Raw genomic sequence first — 24,928 nt, forward strand, 5'->3', positions numbered from 1 at the left:
GCTGAAGAATATTTTCTTTGGAACTGAGGAAGCTGAAAGGAGACCTTATCGAGTTGTATGAAATTATTAAAGGCCGAAATAGAGTGGATAGGACGGACCTATTTCCCTTAGCAGAGGGGTCAACAACCAGGGGGCATAAATTTAAAGTAATTGGTTTAGAGGGGATTTGAGGGGAAATGTCTTCACCCAGAGGGTGGTGGGGGTCTGGAACTCACTGTCTGACAGGGTAGTAGAGGCAGAAACCCTCGCCACATTTAAAAAGTACTTGGATATGCACCTGAAGTGCCATAACCTGCTACGGCTACGGACCGAGAGCTGGAAAGTGGGATTAGGCCGGATATCTCTTGGTCGGCCGGCATGGACACGATGGGCCGAAATGGCCTCCTTCCGTGCTGTAAATTACTCCGATTCTATGAATACAAAGCTTAGAAATTTGCCTCGGGCTGTGGAACAAAATGGGCGAGATCTGATCGACTGCCTATTGCAGAACCAGGGGTCAGTCTCAGGATAAGGGGTCGGCCATTCAGGACTGAGATGAGGAGGAATTTATTCACTCAGAGGATGGTGAATCTTTGGAATTCTCTGCCCCAGACAGCTGTGGAGGCTCAGTTGTTGAGTATATTCTAGACGGAGATCATTAGATCTTTGGACTCTCGGGGAATCAAGGGATATGGGCAGGAAAGTGGAGTTGAGGTTGAAGATCAGCCTTGATCTTATTGAATGGCGGAGCAGGCTCGAGGGGCTGAATGGCCTACTCCTGCTCCTATTTCTGATCCTGTGTGCAGCACTGCAGTCTCTGCACTATCGCTCGTCTCCGCCCCTGACTCAGCTCATCCGCTGCTGAAGCCCTCGCTCATGCCTTTGTTGCCTCGAGACTTGACTATTCCAACGCACTCCTGGCTGGCCTCCCACATTCTGCCCGACATAATCCAGAGGTGATCCAAAACTCGGCTGCCCATGTCCTAACTCGTACCGAGTCCCGCTCACCCCATCACCCCCTGTGCTCGCTGACCTACATTGGCTCCCGGTTAAGCAACGCCTCAATTTCAAAATTGTTATCCTTGTTTTCAAATCCCTCCATGGCCTCGCCCCTCTCTATCTCTCTCATAGCAATCATAGAAATTTACAGCAAAGAAGGAGGCCACTCGGCCCATCGTGTCCGTGCCGGCCGAAAAAGAGCTACCCAGCCAAATCCCACTTTCCAGCTCTAGGTCCGTAGCCCTGTTGATTACGGCACTTCAGGTGCCCATCCAAGTACTTATTAAATGTGGTGAGGGTTTCTGCCTCTACCACCCTTTCAGGCAGTGAGTTCCAGACTCCCACCACCCTCTGGGTGAAAACATTTCCCCTCAAATCCCCTTTAAACCTCCCCCCAATTACTTTAAATCTATGTCCCCTGGTTATTGACCCCTTCCTAACTCTCTAATCTCCTCCTCTTTCCCCCCCCCCCCCCCCCACCACAGAGATGTCTGCGCTCCTCTAATTCTGCCCTCTTGAGCATCCCCGATTTATAATCGCTCCAACATCGGTGGCCGTGCCTTCTGTTGCCAAGGCCCCAACCTCTGGAACTCCCTCCCTAAACCCCTCTACACCTCTTTCCTCCTTTTAAGACACTCCTTAAAACCTACCTCTTTGACCAAGCTTTTGGTCACCTGCCCTAATTTCTCCTTATGTGGCTCGGTGTCAATTTTTGTCTCGTAATACTCCTGTGAAGCGCCTTGGGACGTCTCACTACGTTAAAGGCGCGATATAAATACACGTTATTGGTTGCGGCCATCGGCACTGAATAGCAGGCGCTGCCTATAAACAGACGGAGGGCCCGATACCGTCCGAGACAGATTTCCGCCCCCAAGAATTTATTGCCGAGTGAAGAGGGGGAAATAATTGAGTCACTTCTGTTTCTTGTTTTGTGACTCTTTTCATCTTGTGAAATGCTGTTTACATTAAAATGTTTAACGCTCTTTATTTTTGAGCAGAAATATCACTGCACTTCATAACAAAGTGATTTTCACTCTTAAAAGCAATAAAGCCATGTCCCCTTAATCACCCATGTCTGACATAAGCTTACTGAATTGCAGGAATAATGGTATAAAATCAATACGAAGTCTTTGTCTGTATCCCTTTAGTGGCTAAGATCTCGATTGTTGGATCAGATGGTGGATGTCATTCTCTATGTTGTATTTATATCATCTCTATACGCTCTTGGGACTGGGCAGATGGACTTTCAAACTGTCTTTTCCAGTCCTGAAAGATGTATCGGGAAGTACATGATTTCCTCTTGTCTTCATTTCTAAATCGCTGGTGGCGCTCCAGCTGGAATATTGCGTCCAATTCTGGGCACCGCACTTTAGGAAAGATGTGAAGGCCTTGGAGAAGGTTCGAACGTGATTTACCAGGGTGGTACCAGAGGATGAGGGACTTCAGTTGTGTGGAGAGACTAAAGGAGCTGGGGTTGTTCTCCTTAGCTTGTTATCTCTGGTGTCCCCCAAGGATCTGTCCTTGGCCCCCTCCTATTTCTCATCTACATGCTGCCCCTTGGCGACAGCGTCCGAGAACAGGGCATCAGTTTCCAAATGTATGCTGACGACACCCAGCTCAACCTCACCCCCACTTCTCGCGACCCCTCCACGGTCTCGAAATTGTCAGACTGCTTGTCCCACATCCAGTTCTGGATGAGTAGAAATTTCTCCAATTAAACATTGGGAAGACCGAATCCAGAAGGAAGGATATACTTGCATTGGAGGCAGTTCAGAGAAGGTTCACTCGGTTAATTCCAGAGATGAGGGGGTTTACTTATGAGGATAGGTTGAGCAGGTTGGGCCTATACACATTGGAGTTCAGAAGAATGAGAGGTGATCTGATTGAAGCTTATAAGATAATGAGGGGGCTCGACAAGGTGGATGCGGAGAGAATATTTCCACTCACAGGGAAAACATAAGAACATAAGAATTAGGAACCGGAGTAGGCCATCTAGCCCCTCGAGCCTGCACCGCCATTCAACAAGATCATGGCTGATCTGGCCGTGGACTCAGCTCCACTTACCCGCCCGCTCCCCGTAACCCTTAATTCCCTTATTGGTTACAAATCTATCTATCTGTGATTTGAATACATTCAATGAGCTAGCCTCAACTGCTTCCTTGGGCAGAGAATTCCACAGATTCACAACCCTCTGGGAGAAGAAATTCCTTCTCAACTCGGTTTTAAATTGGCTCCCCCGTATTTTGAGGCTGTGCCCCCTAGTTCTAGTCTCCCCTACCAGTGGAAACAACCTCTCTGCCTCTATCTTGTCTATCCCTTTCATTATTTTAAATGTTTCTATAAGATCATCCCTCATCCTTCTGAACACCAACGAGTAAAGACCCAGTCTACTCAATCTATCATCATAAGGTAACCCCCTCATCTCCGGAATCAGCCTAGTGAATCGTCTCTGTACCCCCTCCAAAGCCAGTATATCCTTCCTTAAGTAAGGTGACAAAAACTGCACACAGTACTCCAGGTGCGGCCTTACCAATACCCTATACAGTTGCAGCAGGACCTCCCTGCTTTTGTACTCCATCCCTCTCGCAATGAAGGCCAACATTCCATTCACCTTCCTGATTACCTGTTGCACCTGCAAACTAACTTTTTGGGATTAGTTTCATGCACAAGGACCCCCAGGTCCCTCTGCACCACAGCATGTTGTAATTTCTCCCCATTCAAATAATATTCCCTTTTACTGTTATTTTTTCCAAGTTGGATGACCTCACACTTTCCGACATTGTATTCCATCTGCCTAACCTTAGCCCATTCGCTTAACCTATCCAAATCTCTTTGCAGCCTCTCTGTGTCCTCTTTCCCACTAATCTTTGTGTCATCTTCAAATTTTGTTATACTTCCAGGTCATCTATGTATATTGTAAACAGTTGTGGTCCCAGCACCGATCTCTGTGGTACACCACTAACCACCGATTTCCAACCCAAAAAGGAGGAACTGAGGGGAATCTTTATTAGTCGGGAAATTGTGTTGGGGAAATTGATGGGATTGAAGGCCGATAAATCCCCAGGGCCTGATGGACTGCATCCCAGAGTACTTAAGGAGGTGGCCTTGGAAATAGCGGATGCATTGACAGTCATTTTCCAACATTCCATTGACTCTGGATCAGTTCCTATCGAGTGGAGGGTAGCCAATGTAACCCCACTTTTTAAAAAAGGAGGGAGAGAGAAAGCAGGGAATTATAGACCGGTCAGCCTGACCTCAGTAGTGGGTAAAATGATGGAATCAATTATTAAGGATGTCATAGCAGCGCATTTGGAAAATGTTGACATGATAAGTCCAAGTCAGCATGGATTTGTGAAAGGGAGATCATGCTTGACAAATCTACTGGAATTTTTTGAGGATGTTTCCAGTAAAGTGGACAAAGGAGAACCAGTTGATGTGGTATATTTGGACTTTCAGAAGGCTTTCGACAAGGTCCCACACAGGAGATTAATGTGCAAAGTTAAAGCACATGGGATTGGGGGTAGTGTGCTGACGTGGTTTGAGAACTGGTTGTCAGACAGGAAGCAAAGAGTAGGAGTAAATGGGTACTTTTCAGAATGGCAGGCAGTGACTAGTGGGGTACTGCAAGGTTCTGTGCTGGGGCCCCAGCTGTTTACATTGTACATTAATGATTTAGACGAGGGGATTAAATGTAGTATCTCCAAATTTGCAGATGACACTAAGTTGGGTGGCAGTGTGAGCTGCGAGGAGGATGCTATGAGGCTGCAGAGTGACTTGGATAGGTTAGGTGAGTGGGCAAATGCGTGGCAGATGAAGTATAATATGGATAAATGTGAGGTTATCCACTTTGGTGGTAAAAACAGAGAGACAGACTATTATCTGAATGGTGACAGATTAGGAAAAGGGAAGGTGCAACGAGACCTGGGTGTCATGGTACATCAGTCATTGAAGGTTGGCTTGCAAGTACAGCAGGCGGTTAAGAAAGCAAATGGCAAGTTGGCCTTCATAGCGAGGGGATTTGAGTACAGGGGCAGGGAGGTGTTGCTGCAGTTGTACAGGGCCTCGGTGAGGCCACACCTGGAGTATTTTGTACAGTTTTGGTCTCCTAACTTGAGGAAGGACATTCTTGCTATTGAGGGAGTGCAGCGAAGATTCACCAAACTGATTCCCGGGATGGTGGGACTGACCTATCAAGAAAGACTGGATCAACTGGGCTTGTATTCACTGGAGTTCAGAAGAGTGAGAGGGGACCTCATAGAAACGTTTAAAATTCTGACTGGTTTGGACAGGTTGGATGCAGGAAGAATGTTCCCAATGTTGGGGAAGTCCAGAACCAGGGGTCACAGTCTAAGGATAAGGGGTAAGCCATTTAGGACCGAGATGAGGAGAAACTTCTTCACCCAGAGAGTGGTGAACCTGTGGAATTCTCTACCACAGAAAGTAGTTGAGGCCAATTCACTAAATATATTCAAAAGGGAGTTAGATGAAGTCCTTACTACTCGGGGAATCAAGGGGTATGGCGTGAAAGCAGGAAGGGGGTACTGAAGTTTCATGTTCAGCCATGAACTCAGGCTAGAAGGGCTGAATGGCCTGCTCCTGCACCTATTTTCTATGTTTCTATGTTTCTATGACCCATTTATCCCGACTCTCTGCTTTCTGTTCACCAGCTAATTCTCTGTCCATGCTAATACATTTCCTCTCACTCCGCGTACCTCTATCTTCTGCAGTAACCTTTTGTGTGGCACCTTATCGAATGCCTTTTGGAAATCTAAATACACCACATCCATCGGTACACCTCTATCCACCATGCTAGTTATATCCTCAAAGAATTCCAGTCAATTAGTTGAACATGATTTCCCCTTCATGAATCCGTGCTGCGTCTGCTTGATTGCATTATTCCTATCTAGATGTCCCGTTATTTCTTCCTTAATAGTTTCAAGCATTTTCCCCACTACAGATGTTAAACTAACCGGCCTATAGTTACCTGCCTTTTGTCTGCACCCTTTTTTAAACAGAGGCGTTACATTAGCTGCTTTCCAATCCGCTGGTACCTCCCCAGAGTCCAGAGAATTTTGGTAGATTATAACGAATACATCTGCTATAACTTCCGCCATCTCTTTTAATACCCTGGAATGCATTTCATCAGGACCAGGGGACTTGTCTACCTTGAGTCCCATTAGCCTGTCCAGCACTACCCCCCTAGTGATAGTGATTGTCTCAAGGTCCTCCCTTCCCACATTCCTGTGACCAGCAATTTCTGGCATGGTTTCTGTGTCTTCCACTGTGAAGACCGAAGCAAAATAATTGTTTCAGGTCTCAGCCATTTCCACATTTCCCATTATTAAATCCCCCTTCTCATCTTCTAAGGGACCAACATTTACTTTAGTCACTCTTTTCCGTTTTATATATCTGTAAAAGCTTTTGGTATCTGTTTTTATGTTTTGCGCAAGTTTACCTTCGTAATCTATCTTTCCTTTCTTTATTGCTTTTTTGGTCATTCTTTGCTGTTGTTTAAAATTTCGCAATCTTCTAGTTTCCCACTAACCTTGGCCACCTTATACGCATTGGTCTTTAATTTGATAGTCTCCTTTATTTCCTTGGTTATCCACGGCTGGTTATCCCTTCTCTTACCGCCCTTTTTCACTGGAATATATTTTTGTTGCGCACTATGAAAGAGCTCCTTAAAAGTCCTCCACTGTTCCTCAAACTCGGGGACATCGTCTCAGAATAAGGGGCCGCCCATTTAAAACTGAGGTGAGGAGGAATTTCTTCTCTCAGAGGGTTGTAAATCTGTGGAATTCTCTGCCCCAGAGAGCTGTGGAAGCTGGGTCATTGAATATATTTAAGGCGGAGATGGACAGATTTTTGAGCGATAAGGGAGTAAAGGGTTATGGGGAGCGGGCAGGGAAATGGAGCTGAGTCCATGATCAGATCAGCCATGATCATATTGAATGGCGGAGCAGGCTCGAGGGGCCATATGGCCTACTCCTGCTCCTATTTCTTATGTCCTTATGTCCATCGTCTTTTGTCCCCGCCAGAGGGTAGAATGAGAAGAGCGCAGACATCTCCGGGGGTGCTGGAGGAGATTAGAGATAGGAAGGGGGCGAGGCCATGGAAGGATTTGTAAACAAGGATGAGAATTTTGAAATCGAGGCGGTGCTTAAACGGGAGCCGATGTAATTCAGCGAGCACAGGGGCTGATGGGTGAGCGGGACTTGATGTGATGGGCCGAATGGCGGCCTCCTGAGCTGTATGAATCTATGAAAACTGCAGCAGTGGTTTTCAAAACAGAAAATATTTGCTGCACATTCCCCTTTCGTTCTCGATGCCCTTGTCGTTCTCAATATTTTTGTTGCAGCAAATGTATATCTATATTTGAACAAAGCACTTCATGAAAGGTGTTAATCAGCATGTATTGGTTGGGAATTCGCACATTCCCTGTGATCAATATTGCACAATGGTGAGGCATTGTGTGTGAAGCGAGTGTCAAACAGATGGTCGTTCGGTTTGAAAGACAAAGCTGTACTCCCATTGTCAGCACAGATCCTTTTTATTTAAAAAGTTATGTACGCTTTGTAAAGCTAAAATCGGGCTTGCAATGTTTTTTTTAAAAAAAAGTTCGCGATGAGGGGGCACAGATTGATGGTGACGTTAAAAAGCAGACAGTGCTGGAGATGGTCAGGCAGCGTCTGTGGAGAGAGAAAGAGAATTGACGTTTCAGGTCGGTGACCCTTCGTCAGATTGAAGGTGAAAGCTCGAGGCGACACGAGGAAAAACGTTCTTGCACAACGAGTGGCTAGGATTTGGAACGCACTGCCTGATAGGGCGGTGGAGACAGATTCAATAGTAGCCTTCAAAAGAGAATCGGATAAATACTTGGAAGGAGAAAAAAATTGCAGGACTGTGGGGAAAGAGCAGGGGGAGTGAGACTAACTGGATTCCTCTTCGAAAGAGCTGGCGCGGACTGAAATGGACGCCACCTGTGCTGCACTATTCTAAAACCCTCTCCCGAGATGTCTGCGCTCCTCTAATTCTGGCCTCTTGAGCATCCCTGATTATAATCGCTCCAGCATCGGTGGCCGTGCCTTCAGCTGCCTGGGCCCCAAGCTCTGGAACTCCCTCCCTTAACCTCTCCACCTCTCTTTCCCCCTTTAAACATACTCCTTAAAACATACCTCTTTGACCAAGCTTTTGGTCACCTGCCCTAATATCTCCTTAGGTAGCTCGGTGTGAAATTGTTGTCTCGTAACACTCCTGTGGAAGCGCCTTGGGACGTTTCATTACGTGAAAGGCGCTATATAAATACAAGATCCTGCAAATCCCCTTGGGAGGACAGACGTACCAACGTCAGTGTTCTCGATCAGGCCAACATCCCCAGCATCGAAGCACTGACCACACTGGACCAGCTCCGCTGGGCGGGTCACATTGTCCACATGTCCGACACAAGACTCCCAAAGCAAGCGCTCTACTCGGAACTCCTACACGGCAAGTGAGCCCCAGGTGGGCAGAGGAAACGTTACAAGGACACCCTCAAAGCCTCCCTGATAAAATGCAACATCCCCACCGAACACCTGGGAACCCCTGGGCCAAAGACCGCCCTAAGTGGAGGAAGTGCATCCGGGAGGGCGCTGAGCAGCTCGAGTCTCGTCGCCGAGAGCATGCAGAAAGCAAGCGCAGGCAGCGGAAGGAGCGTGTGGCAAACCAGACCCCCCACCCACCCTTTCCCCCAACCACTGTCTGTCCCACCTGTGACAGGGACTGTGGTTCCCGTATTGGACTGTTCAGTCACCTGAGAACTCGCTTTTAGAGCGGAAGCAAGTCTTCCTCGATTCCGAGGGACTGCCTATGGTGATGATGAGTGCAGTGTGTTGATATCCTTGCAACTGTTGCCTGGATCAATAAGATGCTGATTCCTACAACTCTAATGGCGAGTTTAGTTTGAGCAGTGCTGTCAGGTAATGTACTGAGCGCTGTCTATGCACCATCCCCTCCCACGCACCGTGCCTGCAAGGACCCAGTGACATTGTACACATATTTATTTGTCTTTATCAGTCAATATTAACACATTCCAAGGAGCCATCTCGACCTGGCTCAGGCAAATCTACAGGAGAGAGAGATAAAAATGATTTGGTTTAATGTTTAAAAAGCCAGGCACTGCCGTTTGAGTTCCTACAGGATAGTTAAAACCATCATTTATTTTTTATGGTAAGAAATTGTACTTTTAACATATCAGTTTAAAAAGGACAGACTTGCATTTATATAGCGCCTTTCACGATCATCAGACATCCCAAAGCGCTTTACAGCCAATGAAGTACTTTTGAAGTGCAGTCACTGTTGTAATGTGGGAAACACGGCAGCCAAATTTGCGCACAGCAAGCTCCCACACACAGCAATATGATAATGGTCGGAGAATCTGTTTTTCTGATGTTGATTGAGGGATAAATATTGGCTCCAGGGCACCGGGGAGCACTCCCCTGCTCTTCTTCGAAATAGTGCTCGTGGGATCTTTTACGTCCGCCTGAGAGAGCAGACGGGGCCTCGGTTTAACGGCTCATCTGAAAGACGGCACCTCCGACAGTTGGCCCCTCGAACCTGCTCCGCCATTGGCTGATCTGATCCACTTCCCTGCCCGCTCCCATAACCCTTTACTCCCTTATCGCTCAAAAATCTGTCTATCTCCGCCTTAAATATATTCAATGACCCAGCCTCCACAGCTCTCTGGGGCAGAGAATTCCACAGATTTACAACCCTCTGAGAGAAGAAATTCCTCCTCATCTCAGTTTTAAATGGGCGGCCCCTTATTCTGAGACTATGTCCCCTAGTTCACTGCACTGGGAGTGTCAGCCTAGATTTATGTGCTCAAGCCCCTGGAGTGGGACTTGAACCCACAACCTTCTGACTCACAGGCGAGTGTGCTGCCCACTGAGCCACAGCTGACTGAATCCTAAATTTAATCGTATTAAATCTCTGCGGTTTTACGTGTAAATTACATAGTCAGTTCTCTGCTCAGGATTATGTCTTATTTCATCGAATCGTAGAATGGTTATTTTGGTCTCCGTATTTAAGGAAGGATATACTTGCATTGGAGGCTGTTCAGAGAAGGTTCACTCGGTTGATTCCGGAGATGAGGGGGTTGACTTATGGAGGTAGGTTGGGCCTATACACAGAGTTCAGAAGAATGAGAGGTGATCTTATTGAAACGTATAAGATAATGAGGGGGCTTGACAAGGTGGATGCAGAGAGGATGTTTCCACTGATGGGGGAGACTAGAACTAGGGGACATAGTCTCAGAATAAGGGGCCGCCCATTTAAAACTGAGATGAGGAGGAATTTCTTCTCTCAGAGGGTTGTAAATCTGTGGAATTCTCTGCCCCAGAGAGCTGTGGAGGCTGGGTCATTGAATATATTTAAGGCGGAGATAGACAGATTTTTGAGCGATAAGGGAGTAAAGGGTTATGGGAGCGGGCAGGGAAGTGGAGCTGAGTCCATGATCAGATCAGCCAATGGCGGAGCAGGTTCGAGGGGCCAAATGGCCGACTCCTGCTCCTATTCCTTATGTTACAGCATGGAAGGAGGCCATTCGGCCCGTTGAGCCCGTGCCAACTCTTCAAGAGCACTTCAGCCAGTCCCACTCCTCCAGCCCTTTCCCCATAAACCTTCAACTTTTTTTTTTCCTTCAGGTACGTATCTAATTCCATTTTGAAAGCCATGATTGAGTCTGCCTCTACCATCCTCTCAGGCAGCATATTCCAGATCCTAACCACTCGCTGCGTAAAAGTTTTTCCTCGTGTCGCCTTTGGTTCTTCTGCCAATCGCCTTAAATCTGTGTCCTCTGGTTCGCGACCCTTCCACCAATGGGAACAGTTTCTCTCTCTCCACTCTGTCCAGACCCCTCTTGATTTTGAACACCTCGATCAAATCTCCTCTCAACTTTCTCTGCTCCAAGGAGAACAACCCCAGTTTCTCCAGTCTCTCCCCGTCACTGAAGTCCCTCATCCCGGGAACCATTCTCGTAAATCTTTTCTGCACTCTCTCTAAGGCCTTCACATCCTTTTGTCGGTAACATTGTATGGTAAAGTGAAACATTCTCGGATGATTGCGTGAAGGTTAACGGGTGGGAAAGCTTATTTTCGCGACTCACATTGATTATATTTTAAAGCAAGGACTCATTTGATGATGTAATTGTGCAGGAGCGTAACCGTTTGATTGTGTTTTTTTTTCTCTGTTTCTAGTTCTACGGAGAAGTGCCAGAAAACAGGATTGATATCATTATCTCGAACCTGACGGTAACGGATAAGGATCACCCTCACACTCTTGCGTGGAACGCAGTCTACAAAATAATTGGTGGGGATCCCACGGGACACTTCACTGTGCCCACTGATCACGTCAGTAATGATGGCCTGGTGACAGTTGTCAAGGTATGTGATATATGGCTGTAAACGCTTCATCCCTTGCATCATAGAAACATAGAAAATAGGTGCACGAGTAGGCCATTCGGCCCCTCGGGCCTGTACCGCCATTCAGTAAGATCATGGCTGATCATTCCCTCAGTACCCCTTTCCTGCTTTCTCTCCATACCCCTTGATCCCTTTAGCCTTCAGGGCCATATCTAACTCCCTCTTGAATATATCTAACGATTGGCCTCAACAACTCTCTGCGGTAAGGAATTCCACAGGTTCACAATTCCCTGAGTGAAGAATTTTCTCCTCATCTAAATGGCTTACCCCTTATCCTTAGACTGTGACCCCTGCTTCTGGACTTCCCCAACATCGGGAACATTCTTCCTGCAACTAACCTGTCCAGTCCTGTCAGAATGTTATACGTTTCTATGAGATCCCCTCTCATTCTTCGAAACTCCAGTGAGTATAAGCCTAGCCGATCCAGTCTTTTCTCATATGTCACTCCTGCCATCCCGGGCATCAGTCTGGTGAACCTTCGCTGCACTCCCTCAATAGCAAGAATGTCCTTCCTCAGATTAGGAGACCAAAACTGGACACACTACTCAAGGTGTGGTCTCACCAAGGCCCTGTACAACTGCAGCACGACCTCCCTGCTCCTATACTCAAATCCCCTCGCTAGAGACTGCATTTTTTATTCTTTCCTTGGATGTGGGCTTCGCTGGCAAGGCTGGCATTTATTGCCCATCCCTAATTGCCCCTTGAGAAGGTGGTGGTGAGCCGCCTACTTGAACCGCTGCAGTCCGTGTGGTGAAGGTGTTCCCACAGTGCTGTTAGGCAGCCCTGTAGTGGAGCTACAGTATGCATACGACGCCTGCTCCTGCGCACATACGGAGGCTGAACTCCAGGACATAGTCGACGTATTTACTGAGGCGTACAAAAGCATGGGCTTTACGCTAAACATCCGTAAGACAAAGGTGCTCCACGAGCCTGTCTTCATCGCACAGCACTGCCCCCCAGTCATCAAGATCCACAGCGCGGCCCTGCACAACGTGGACCATTTCCCATACCTCGGGAGCCTCTTATCAACAAGAGCAGACATTGATGCGGAGATTCAACACCGCCTCCAGTGCAGCCTTCGGCCGCTTGAGGAAAAGAGTATTTGAAGACCAGGCCCTCAAATCTGCCACCAAGCTCATGGTCTACAGGGCTGCAGTGATACCCGCCCTCCTGTATGGCTCTGACGTGGACCATGTGCAGTCGACACCTCAAGACGCTGAAGAAATACCGTCAACGATGTCTCCGCAAGATCCTACAAATCCCCTGTAACGTTAGCGTTTTCGACCAGGCCAACATCCCCAGCATCAAAGCACTGACCACACTTGATCAGCTCCGCTGGGCAGGGCCACATTGTCCGCATGCCCGACACGAGACTCCCAAAGCAAGCGCTCTACTCGGAACTCCTACACGGCAAGCGAGCCCCAGGTGGGCAGAGGAAACATTTCAAGGACACCCTCAAAGCCTCCCTGATAAAATGCAACATCCCCACCGACACCTGGGAGACCCTGGCCAAAGACCGCTCTAAGTGGAGGAAGTGCATCCGGGAGGGCGCTGAGCACCTCGAGTCTCATCGCCGAGAGCATGCAGAAACCAAGCGCAGGCAGCGGAAGGAGCGTGTGGCAAACCAGACTCCCCACCCACCCTTTCCCTCAACCACTGTCTGTCCCACCTGTGACAGAGACTGTAATTCCCGTATTGGACTGTTCAGCCACCTGAGAACTCACTTTTAGAGTGGAAGCAAGTCTTCCTCGATTCCGAGGGACTCCCACAGTGCTGTTAGGGAGGGAGTTCCAGGATTGTGACCCAGCGACGATGAAGGAACGACCGATATATTTCCAAGTCAGGATGGTGTGTGACTGGGAGGGGAACGTGGAGGTGATGGTGTTCCCATGCGCCTGCTGCCCTTGTCCTTCTAGGCGGTAGAGGTGGCCGGTTTGGGAGGTGCTGCCGAAGAAGCCTTGGCGAGTTGCTGCAGTGCATCTTGTAGACGGTGCACACTGCTGACTTGGGTTACCAACTCTGATTGGACGTCTTCCTGGAAGTTTCACCATATGACCACCTGCCTCCCGATGCCTCGCCCCCACGCTCCTGCCATTGGTCGTCCTGACAGGTCCATCCTCACGTGGCCCCACCCACCTACTCTTTTGTTACTTGATTGGATGATTATTGACTGTCAGTCAAACAGCTTGCCCGCCTACCACCGGCCAATGTTTTTTATCACTATTAAATAAAAGTGTTGGAAGAATATTTTTTAAATGCCCCCTGAAATTTTTCTCCCGGGATTTTGATCGCAGCAATGTCCCGCCGACTGGTCTTTAAACACTGGAGTCTCCTGGGCAATCCTGGAAGGTTGGTGAGCAATGTTTCCATTCGGAGCGCAGGAGGAGGCCATTCAGCACCTTGAGCCTGCTCCGCCATTCAAAGAGATCCTGGCTGATCTCGACCTAACTCCATATACCCGCCTTTGTCCCATATCCCTTAATCATAGGCGGACCCTCGAAACACAGATGACTTGCTTCGACGCCAAAAAAAAGGATAAGTTAACAGGTGTTTCAATGAAGGACCCGAACTCCATGTTGAAGGGTGGAAGGTGCCTGTGCGTGGATTTTTTTAACGTGGGGTGACCGTTGCACACCAGCCACCACACGGGGCTTGACAGAGCGAGGTCTTGGTCCAGTGGCAAGGGTTAACCAGGATGACTGGAGACCTGCTCTGCTGCACGGACCCAGTGTGCGTACATATCGCAGTGTGGGCTGGGCCCGTGCTGCCCCTGGGCCCCGAACTCACGCCTCCCCTGCAATACCTTACCATCGGGGATACGGCACAGAAACAGGCCATTGGGCCCAACCAGACCATGCCGGCGTTTATGCTCCACTCCTCCCGTCTTTCCTCATCTAAATTTATCAGCGTAACCCTCCATTCCCTTCTCCCTCATATACTTGTTTAGCCTCCCCTTAAATGCATCGATACTATTCACTTCAATCACTCCCTGTGGTAGCGAGCTCAGTTAACAAAAAATCTATCAATCTCCGATTTAAAATGAATAATTGACCTGCCCTTGGCCCATGGCCAGAAAAGTATAACTGTAATCTGCTCAGAGTCAAAACAGCATCCCTGACTAATTAACAAAGGTCATGCTTTCTTATAATCAGGACTAGGAACAGGAGGAGGTCATTCGACCCCTGAGGCCTGTTCAAATCGATCATGGCTGATCTGTATCTTAAGGCCATATTTATCCCTCAACCAATATCACAAACAGATTATCTGGTCATTATCACGTTGCTGTTTGCTGGACACACATTGGCTGCCGCGTTTCCTATGTTAGAACACTTCAAAAAAAAAAAGTACTTCAAAGGCCGTAAACTTGAGGTGATCCAAAATTCTGCTGCCTGTGTCCTAACTTGCACCATGTCCCGCTCACCCATCATTCCTGTGCTCGCTGACCTACATCGGCTCCCGGTTATGCAACACCTCGAATTCAAAATTCACATCCTTGTTTACAAATCTCTCCATGGCCTCGCCCCTCCCTATCTCTCTCATCTCCTCCAGCCCCACAACCCCCTCCAAGATGTCTGCGCTCCTCTAATTCTGCTCTCTTGAGCATCCCGGATTATAATCGCTCCACCATTGATGGCCATGCCTTCTGTTGCATGGACCCCAAACTCTGGAACTCCCTCCCTAAACCTCTCCACCCCTCTTTCCTCCTTTAAGACGCTCCTTAAAACCTACAGCTGCCCTAATTTCTCCTCATGTGATTCGTTGTCAAATATATGTTTTTGACTTATCATCATCATAGGCAGTCCCTCGGAATCGAGGAAGGCTTGCTTCCACTCTGAGTTCTCAGGTGACTGAACAGTCCAATACGGGAATTACGGTCTCTGTCACAGGTGGGACAGACACTGGTTGAGGGAAAGGGTGGGTGGGACTGGTTTGCCGCACGCTCCTTCCGCTGCCTGCGCTTGCTTTCTGCACGCTCTCGGCGACGAGACTCGAGGTGCTCAGCGCCCTCCCGGATGCTCTTCCTCCACTTAGGGCGGTCTTTGGTCAGGGACTCCCAGGTGTCAGTGGGGGTGTTGCACTTTATCAGGGAGGCTTTGAGGGTGTCCTTGTAATGTTTCCACTGCCCACCTGGGGCTTGCTTGCCGTATGGATGCATGTAAATTCGCCAGTAAAAGCAGCAAACCTGAGGACTGGGAGAAATTTAGAATTCAGCCGAGCATTACAAAAGGTTTAATTAGGAGGGGGGAAATAGAGTATGAGAGGAAGCTTGCAGGGAACATAAAAACTAACTGCAAAAGCTTCTATAGATATATAGATATAAAGCTTCTATATAGATATAGATAGAAGAGAAAAAGAGTAGTGAAGGCAAATGTTAGGTCCCTTGCAGTCAGAATAAGGTTTAATTAGGAGGGAGAGTAATCTCAGGATTGCTACCAGTGCCATGTGCTAGTCAGAGTAGGAATCGCAGGATAGCTCATATGAATATGTGGCTTGAGGAGTGGTGCAGAAGGGAGGGATTCAAATTCCTGGGACATTGGAACCGGTTCTGGGGGAGGTGGGACCAGTACAAACCGGACGGTCTGCACCTGGGCAGGACTGGAACCAATGTCCTAGGGGGGCGTGTTTGCGAGTGCTGGCAGGAGCATGGGAACCTATGTAGGGAGACAGAAGGGAGTAGAATGGGGGCAGAAGCAAAAGATAGAAAGAAGAAAAGTAAAAGTGGAGGGCAGAGAAACCTAACGCATAAAGCAAAATTAACCACATTACAGCAAAATTCTAAAGGGGCAAAGTGTGTTCGAAAGACAAGCCTGAAGGCTCTATGTCTCAATGCAAGGCGTATTCGGAATAAGGTGGACATGTTAACGGGTATGATGTAATTGGCATCACGAAGGCATGGCTCTAGGGTGACCAAGGCTGGGAACTCAACATTTAGGAAGGAAAGACAGAAAGGAAAAGGAGGCGGGGTGGTGTTGCTGGTTAAAGAGGAGATTAACGCAATAGTAAGAAAGGACATTAGCTTGGATGATGTGGAATCGGTATGGGTGGAGCTACGGAATACCAAAGGGCAGAAAACGCTACTGGGAGTTGTGTACAGACCACCAAACAGTCGTAGTGAAGTTGGGGCAGCATCAAACAAGAAATTAGGGATGCATGCAATAAAGGTACAGCAGTTATCATGGGTGACTTTGATCTACATATTGATTGGGCTAATCAAACTGGTAGTAATACGGTGGAGGAGGATTTCCTGGAGTGTATTAGGGATGGTTTTCTAGACCAATATGTCGAGGAACCAACCAGGGAGCTGGCCATCCTAGACAGGGTAATGTGTAATGAGAAAGGACTAATTTAGCAATCTTGTTATGCGAGACCCCTTGGGGAAGAGTGACCATAACATGGTAGAATTTTTTATTAGGATCTAGAGTGATACAGTTAATTCAGAAACTAGGATCCTGAACTTAAGGAAAGGTAACGTCGATGGTTTGAGGTGTGAATTGGCTAGAATAGACTGGTGAGTGATACCTAAAGGGTTGATGGTGGATAGGCAATGGCAAATATTTAAAGATCACATGGATGAACTTCAGCAATTGTACATCCCTGTCTGGAGTAAAAATAAAATGGGGAAGGTGGCTCAACCGTGGCTAACAAGGGAAATTAGGGATAGTGTTAAATCCAAGGAAGAGGCATATAAATTGGCCAGAAAAAGCAGCAAACCTGAGGACTGGGAGAAATTTAGAATTTAGCAGAGGAGGACAAAAGGGTTTAATTAAGAGGGGGAAAATAGAGTACGAGAAGAAGCTTGTTGGAAACATAAAAACTGACTGCAAACTGACTGATATGTGAAGAGAAAAAGATTAGTGAAACAAACATAGGTCCCTTGCAGTCGGATTCAGGTGACTTTATAATGGGGAACAAAGAAATGGCAGACCAATGAACAAATACTTTGGAAACAGTTAATTCAGAGACCATGGTCCAGAACTTAAAGAAGGGTAACTTTGAAGGTATGAGGCGTGAATTGGCTAGGATAGATTGGCGAATGATACTTAAGGGGTTGACTGGATGGGCAATGGCAGACATTTAGAGACCGCATGGATGAACTACAACAATAGTACATTCCTGTCTGGCGTAAAAATAAAAAAGGGAAGGTGGCTCAACCGTGGCTATCGAGCGAAATCAGGGATAGTATTAAAGCCAAGGAAGTGGCATACAAATTGACCAGAAATAGCAGCGAACCCGGGGACTGGGAGAAATTTAGAACTCAGCAGAGGAGGACAAAGGGTTTGATTAGGGCAGGGAAAATGGAGTACGAGAAGAAGCTTGCAGGGAACATTAAGGCGGATTGCAAAAGTTTCTATAGATATGTAAAGAGAAAAAGGTTAGTAAAGACAAACGTAGGTCCCCTGCAGTTAGAATCAGGGGAAGTTATAACGGGGAACAAAGAAATGGCAGACCAATTGAATAAGTATTTTGGTTCAGTATTCACTAAGGAGGACGCAAACAACCTTCCGGATATAAAAGGGGTCAGAGGTCCAGTAAGGAGGAGGAACTGAGGGAAATCTTTATTAGTCGGGAAATTGTGTTGGGGAAATTGATGGGATTGAAGACCGATAATTCCCCAGGGCCTGATGAACTGCACCCCAGAGTACTTAAGGAGGTAGCCTTGGAAATAGCGGATGCATTGACAGTCATTTTCCAACATTCCATTGACTCTGGATCAGTTCCTATCGAGTGGTGGGTAGCCAATGTAACCCCACTTTTTAAAAAAGGAGGGAGAGAGAAAACAGGGAATTATAGACCGGTCAGCCTGACCTCAGTAGTGGGTAAAATGATGGAATCAATTATTAAGGATGTCATAGCAGCGCATTTGGAAAATGGTGACATGATAGGTCCAAGTCAGCATGGATTTGTAAAAGGGAAATCATGCTTGACAAATCTTCTGGAATTTTTTGAGGATGTTTCCAGTAAAGTGGACAAGGGAGAACCAGTTGATGTGGTGTATTTGGACTTTCAGAAGGCTTTCGACAAGGTCCCACACAAGAGATTAATGTGCAAAGTTAAAGCACATGGAATTGGGGGTAGTGTGCTGACGTGATTGAGAACTGGTTGTCAGACAGGAAGCAAAGAGTAGGAGTAAATGGGTACTTTTCAGAATGGCAGGCAGTGACTAGTGGGGTACCGCAAGGTTCTGTGCTAGGGCCGCAGCTGTTTACATTGTACATTAATGATTTAGATGAGGGGATTAAATGTAGTATCTCCAAATTTGCAGATGACACTAAGTTGGGTGGCAGTGTGAGCTGCGAGGAGAATGCTATGAGGCTGCAGAGTGACTTGGATAGGTTAGGTGAGTGGGCAAATGCATGGCAGATGAAGTATAATGTGGATAAATGTGAGGTTATCCACTTTGGTGGTAAAAACAGAGAGACAGACTATTATCTGAATGGTGACAGATTAGGAAAAGGGGAGGTGCAGCGAGACCTGGGTGTCATGGTACATCAGTCATTGAAGGTTGGCATGCAGGTGCAGCAGGCGGTTAAGAAGGCAAACGGTATGTTGGTCTTCATAGCGAGGGGATTTGAGTACAGGGGCAGGGAGGTCTGACTGCAGTTGTACAGGGCCTTGGTGAGGCCTCACCTGGAGTATTGTGTTCAGTTTTGGTCTCCTAATCTGAGGAAGGATGTTCTTGCTGTTGAGGGAGTGCAGCGAAGGTTCACCAGACTGATTCCCGGGATGGCTGGACTGACCTATGAAGAAAAATTGGATCGGCTAGGCTTATATTCACTGGAATTTAGAAGAATGAGAGAGGATCTCATAGAAACGTTTAAAATTCTGACGGGATTGGACAGGTTTGATGCAGGAAGAATGTTCCCAACGTTGGGGAAGTCCAGAACCAGGGTTAAGGGGTAAGCCATTTAGGACCGAGATGAGGAGAAATTTTTCACTCAGAGTTGTTAACCTGTGGAATTCTCTACCACAGAGAGTTGTTGATGCTAGTTCATTAGCTATATTCAAAAGGGAGTTAGATGTGGCTCTTATGGCTAAAGGGATCAAGGGGTATGGAGAGAAAGCAGGAAAGGGGTACTGAGGCGAATGGTCAGCCATGATCTTATTGAATGGTGGTGCAGGCTCGAAGGACCGAATGGCCTACTCCTGCACCTACTTTCTATGTTTCAATGATCAGCCATGATATTGAATTGTGGTGCAGTATCGAAGGGCTGAATGGCCTACTCCTGCACCTATTTTGTATGTTTCTATGCGGGAATTCCGAGCAGAGTGCTTGCTTTGGAAGTATCGTGTCGGGCATGCGGGCGATGTGTCTTCTAACACTCCTGCGAAGCCCCTTGGGGCGTTTTACTGCGTTGAAAGGCGCTATATAAACGCGTGTTGTTGTAAAGCACTTTGGGATGCCCCGAGGCCATGACAGGCGCTATATAAATGCCCATCTTTCCTCTGGGGCTGGTGATTGAGTTGCTGCACGCTCGGCCGGTTCGATACCAGCAATTAACTGGGTTATTGTCGAAGCTCTTTGGTAGCACTCGTGCATATTTAAAAAATATATATATATGCGAAGCCCATTACTGTCCGGGATCGTTGGATTATGGAGCAGCTAAAGGTTGGCCATTTAAGATGACCTGCTAAATATTTTATGTGTTACTTAATTCGCTGCTATTGTGATGTCAACAATCTAAGAGGTTAATTATGTCCTGGAAATGTCTTCTTGATCCTCTTGTCCTAAATTGAGGAATTAAAAATTCAGTGAGCTTACTAACAGTTTGGCGGTAATTACATTATTTTCACGTAGACGTCATTTTGTTTTTAAACTGTGTTTATTTTTCTTCCTCCCGCTCACTCCCGCCTCGCTCTCCCTCAGCCGATTGATTACGAAACCAACCGAGCCTTTGTGCTGACTGTGATTGCAGTGAACCAGGTTCCTCTGACCAAGGGCATCCAGCTCCCTCCTCAGTCAACGGCTACCGTCTCCATTACCGTCATTGACGTCAATGAGAGTCCGCACTTTGTCCCCAACCCCAAGCTGATCCGACAGGAGGAGGGCCTCCTCGCGGGCAAACTCCTGACTACCTTCACAGCCGAGGACCCCGATCGCTACATGCAACAGACCCTGAGGTACAGCGATATGCTTCACACATCCGCTGTCAGGAGAATCAGAGAGAGAAAAGGAAGACTTGGGTTGGGTTTATACAGCGCTTTTCACGACCACCGGACTTCTCATAACGCGCTGTACAGCCAGTGGCGTACTTTTGAAGCGTCGTCACAACGTGTGGGAAACGCGGCAGCCGATTTGCGCACAGCAAGCTCCCACAAACGTCATCACAGGTGGTCCCTCGAAACGAGGATGACTTGCTTCCACGCCAAAAAAGGTTGAATTCGCAGGAGTTTCGAATGAAGGACCAAACTACATGTTGAAGGGTGGAAGATGCCTGTGCGTGGATTTTTTTTAACGTGGGGTGACCGTTGCACGCCAGCCACCACACGAGCTTGACAGAGCTAGGTCTTGATCCAGTGGCCAAGGATTACCCTAGACGACTGGAGACCAGCTCTGCTGCACAAACAGCGATGTGATAAATGACTAGCTAATTTTAATTTGGTGATGTTGATTGAGGGATAAATATTGGCCCAGGAATCCGGGGATAACTCCCCTTCTCTTCGAAATAGTGCCGTGGGATCTTTTATGTCCGCCTGAGAGAGTAGACGGGGCCTCGGTTTAAAGTCTCATCTGAAAGATGGCCCCTCCGACAGTGCAGAACTCTCTCAGCCTAGATTTATGTGCTCAAGCCCCTGGAGTGGGAATTGAACCCGTAACCTTCTGACTCAGAGGCAACTGTGCTATGCACTGAGCCACGACTGACACTAGGAGCCGGAATCGGCCAAGCGGCCCCTCGAGCCTGCGCCGCCATTTAATAAGATCATGGTTGATCTTTGACCTCAACTCCACTTTCCCGCCTGATCCCCATATCCCTCGATTTTCCTTCAGGGTCCAAAAATCTATCGATCTCAGCCTTGAATATACTCAACGATTCAGCATCCACAGCCCTATGGGGAAGAAAATTCCAAAGATTCACCACCCTCTGAGTGAAGAAATTCCTCCTCATCTCAGTTCTAAATGGCCGACCCCTTATCCTGAGACTGTGACCATTGGTTCTAGACTCCCCAGCCCGGGGGGAAACATCCTCCCTGCATCTACCCTGTCAATCCCCCTCAGTATCTTATATGTTTCAATGAGATCACACCTCATTCTTCTAAACTGCAGAGAGTAGAGGCCCAATCTGCTCAGTCTCTGCTCAATAGGCTCATCCCTGTGATCAATCTAGTAATGATACAGAACAGGAGGAGGCCATTTAGCCCATCAGGCCTGTGCCGGCTCTTTGAAAGACCTACCCAATTAATCCCACTCTTTTCCCCCCCCCCCCATTCCCCTTTCCGCATATCCCGTCAAATCTTTTCCTTGAGGTATTTATCAAATTCCTGTTTGAAAGTTATTATTTCAGGCAGCGCGCTCCAGATCATAACCACTCTCTTGATTTAAAAAATCTCCTCATTTCCCCCTCTGGTTCTTTTGCCATTTATCTTCAATCTGTGTCCCTCTGGTTACCGACCCTCCTGGCACTCGACACCGTTTCCCCTTATTTACCCTCATCAATACCCTTCGTAATATTGGGCTCGAACCCCTAAATAATTATACAGGTTGTACCTCCCCCTTATCCAGGACTCCCTTATCCGGCACCACCCCTCGTCCGGCATGAACCTGGTAGCTGGGGGCACGTGCGCAGAAGGCGGCCGACCGCCCTCGCCCCTCCCACTCCCCCTCGCCCCTCCCACTCCCCCTCGCCCCTCCCACTCCCCCTCGCCCCTCCCACCTTCGGGCCACATAAGGGAGGTTCGACCTGTACATGGATCATATTCTCGGCCAATCTTATTTTAATCCTCCCCTGAGTCTTGGCTCCTCACTGAAGCGAGATAGCACTGATGCCCACTATCCTCGCATACCGGGCCTAAATGGCCACATTCAAGTGAAGTAAATTGGCATAACTGTTGCTGTCAAAGCCAATCCCGCCAATGAAAAGCAAGACAAAACCAGAAAATACTGGGTCCCCTCATCTGGTCAGGCAGAAGACTTAGACAACAGACCAGCTAACATTTAGAAACATAGAAATTTACAGCGCAGAAGGAGGCCATTTCGGCCCATCGTGTCCGCACCGGTCAACAAAGAGCCGCACGGCCCTCGGTCAGCAGCCCTGAAGGTTACATATAAACCAATGAACAATGGCGGACAGGTAAAGAGCACCCGGCCCAACCAGTCCGCCCCACACAACTGCGACACCCCTTACACTGAAACATTCTACACTCCACCCCAACCGGAGCCATGTGATCTCCTGGGAGAGGCAAAAAACCAGATAAAAACCCAGGCCAATTTGGGGGGGGGAAAAATCTGAGTAACAGTTTGTCTGAGGGAGTGCCGCACTGTCGGAGGTGCCGTCTTTCGGATGAGACGTTAAACCGAGGCCCCGTCTGCCCCCTCAGGTGGATATTAAAGATCCCACGGCACTATTTCGAAGAAGAGCAGGGGAGTTATCCCCGGTGTCCTGGGGCCAATATTTATCCCTCAATCAAGATAACAAAAACAGATTATCTGGTCATTATCACATTGCTGTTTGTGGGAGCTTGCTGTGCGCAAATCGGCTGCCGTGTTTCCCACATTACAACGGTGACTACACTTCAAAAAGTACTTCATTGGCTGCAAAGCGCTTTGAGACGTCCGGTGGTCGTGAAAGGCGCTATATAAATACAAGTCTTTTTTTTCTTTTAGTAATGAGTTGCCATCATTGCATTTTTATTAACTTTGATGTGGCACACCTTGTGTGGCCTTAGATTTTTAATGCACCCCACAGAAGTAGACTGGAGTTTTATATATATTTTTTAGAAATAATCGCAAATTTATTTATGGTTTCTGTGCTTGTGATGTGTCGCACTGTGCCATTTCCTCCCCAATTATATTCTGATGGCACGGTATAAATTTTAGCCTCAGGCAGTGGATGGCTTCATGAATATTTATTCAATCTTATGGAGCCTATGTTTCATTACACTGAATACATTGGGGAGGACGGAGAGGTCCGGGACATGTTAAAAGACACACTCCATGGGCTTGGCTATAGATGCTGTACCTGAAGAATAGAAGCATGGAAAATAGGTGCAGGAGTAGGCCATTCGGCCCTTCGAGCCTGCACCACCATTCAATATGATCATGGCTGATCATGTAACTTCAGTACCCCACTCCTGCCTTCTCTCCACATCCCCTGATCCCTTTAGCTGTAAGGGCCACATCTAACTCCCTTTTGAATATATCCAACGAACTGGACTCAACAACTTTCTGTGGTAGAGAATTCCACAGGTTCACAATTCTCTGGGTGAAGAAGTTTCTCCTCATCTTGGTCCTAAATGGCTTACCCCTTATCTTTAGACTGTGTCCCCTGGTTCTGGACTTCCCCAACATCGGGAACATTTTTCCTGCATCTAACCTGTCCCGTCCCGTCAGAATTTTATATGTTTCTATGAGATCCCCTCTCATTCTTCTAAGTTCCAGTGAATATAAGCCTAGTCGATCCAGTCTTTCTTCACATATCAGTCCTGCCATCCCGGGAATCAGTCTGGTGTACCTTCGCTGCACTCCCTCAATAGCAAGAATGTCCTTCCTCAGATTAGGAGACCAAAACTGCACACAATACTGAAGGTGTGGTCTCACCAAGGCCCTGTACAACTGAAGTAAGACATCCCTGCTCCTATACTCAAATCCTCTCGCTATGAAGGCCAACATGCCATTTGCTTTCTTTACTGCCTGCTATACCTGCATGCCTACTTTCAATGACTGATGTAATGACATCCAGGTCTCATTGCACCTCCCCTTTTCCTAATCTGCCACCATTCAGATAATATTCTGTCTTCCTGTTTTTGCCCCCAAAGTGGATAACCTCACATTTATCCACATTATACTGCATCTGCCATGCATTTGCCCACTCACCTAACCTGTCCAAGTCACCCTATAGCCTCTTAGCATCCTCCTCACAGCTCACACTGTCACCCAGCATAGTGTCATCTGCAAACTTGGAGGTATTACATTTAATTCCTTCGTCTAATTCATTAATATATATTGTAAATAGCTGGGGTCCCAACACTGAACCTTGCGGTACCCGACTAGTCACTGCCTGCCATTCTGAAAGGGACCCGTTTATTCCTACTCTCTGCTTCCTGTCTGCCAACCAGTTCTCTATCCATGCCAATACATTACCCCCAATAACATATGCTTTAATTTTGCACACTAATCTCTTGTGTGGGATCTTGTCAAAAGCCTTTTGAAAGTCCAAATACACCACATCCACTGGTTCTCCCTTGTCCACTCTACTTGTTACATCTTCAAAAAATTCTAGAAGATTTGTCAAGCATGATTTCCCTTTCATAAATCCATGCTGACTTGGACCGATCCT

At 47.5% G+C, this 24,928-nt stretch overlaps 1 protein-coding gene across 1 annotated transcript in view; it reads left to right on the forward strand.

The window, feature by feature from the left end:
- cdh2 (cadherin 2, type 1, N-cadherin (neuronal)) overlaps positions 1-24,928 on the forward strand; it is a 312,706-nt gene that overhangs the window by 234,065 nt on the left and 53,713 nt on the right. Inside the window, exons 10-11 of the mRNA XM_070888845.1 lie at positions 11,211-11,396; positions 20,302-20,555. Of these exons, the coding sequence (XP_070744946.1) occupies positions 11,211-11,396; positions 20,302-20,555 (440 nt within the window). The remainder of the gene's footprint in view (positions 1-11,210; positions 11,397-20,301; positions 20,556-24,928) is intronic.

The sequence above is a fragment of the Pristiophorus japonicus genome, chromosome 1 (assembly GCF_044704955.1).
Source record: "Pristiophorus japonicus isolate sPriJap1 chromosome 1, sPriJap1.hap1, whole genome shotgun sequence".
NCBI lineage: Eukaryota > Metazoa > Chordata > Chondrichthyes > Pristiophoridae > Pristiophorus > Pristiophorus japonicus.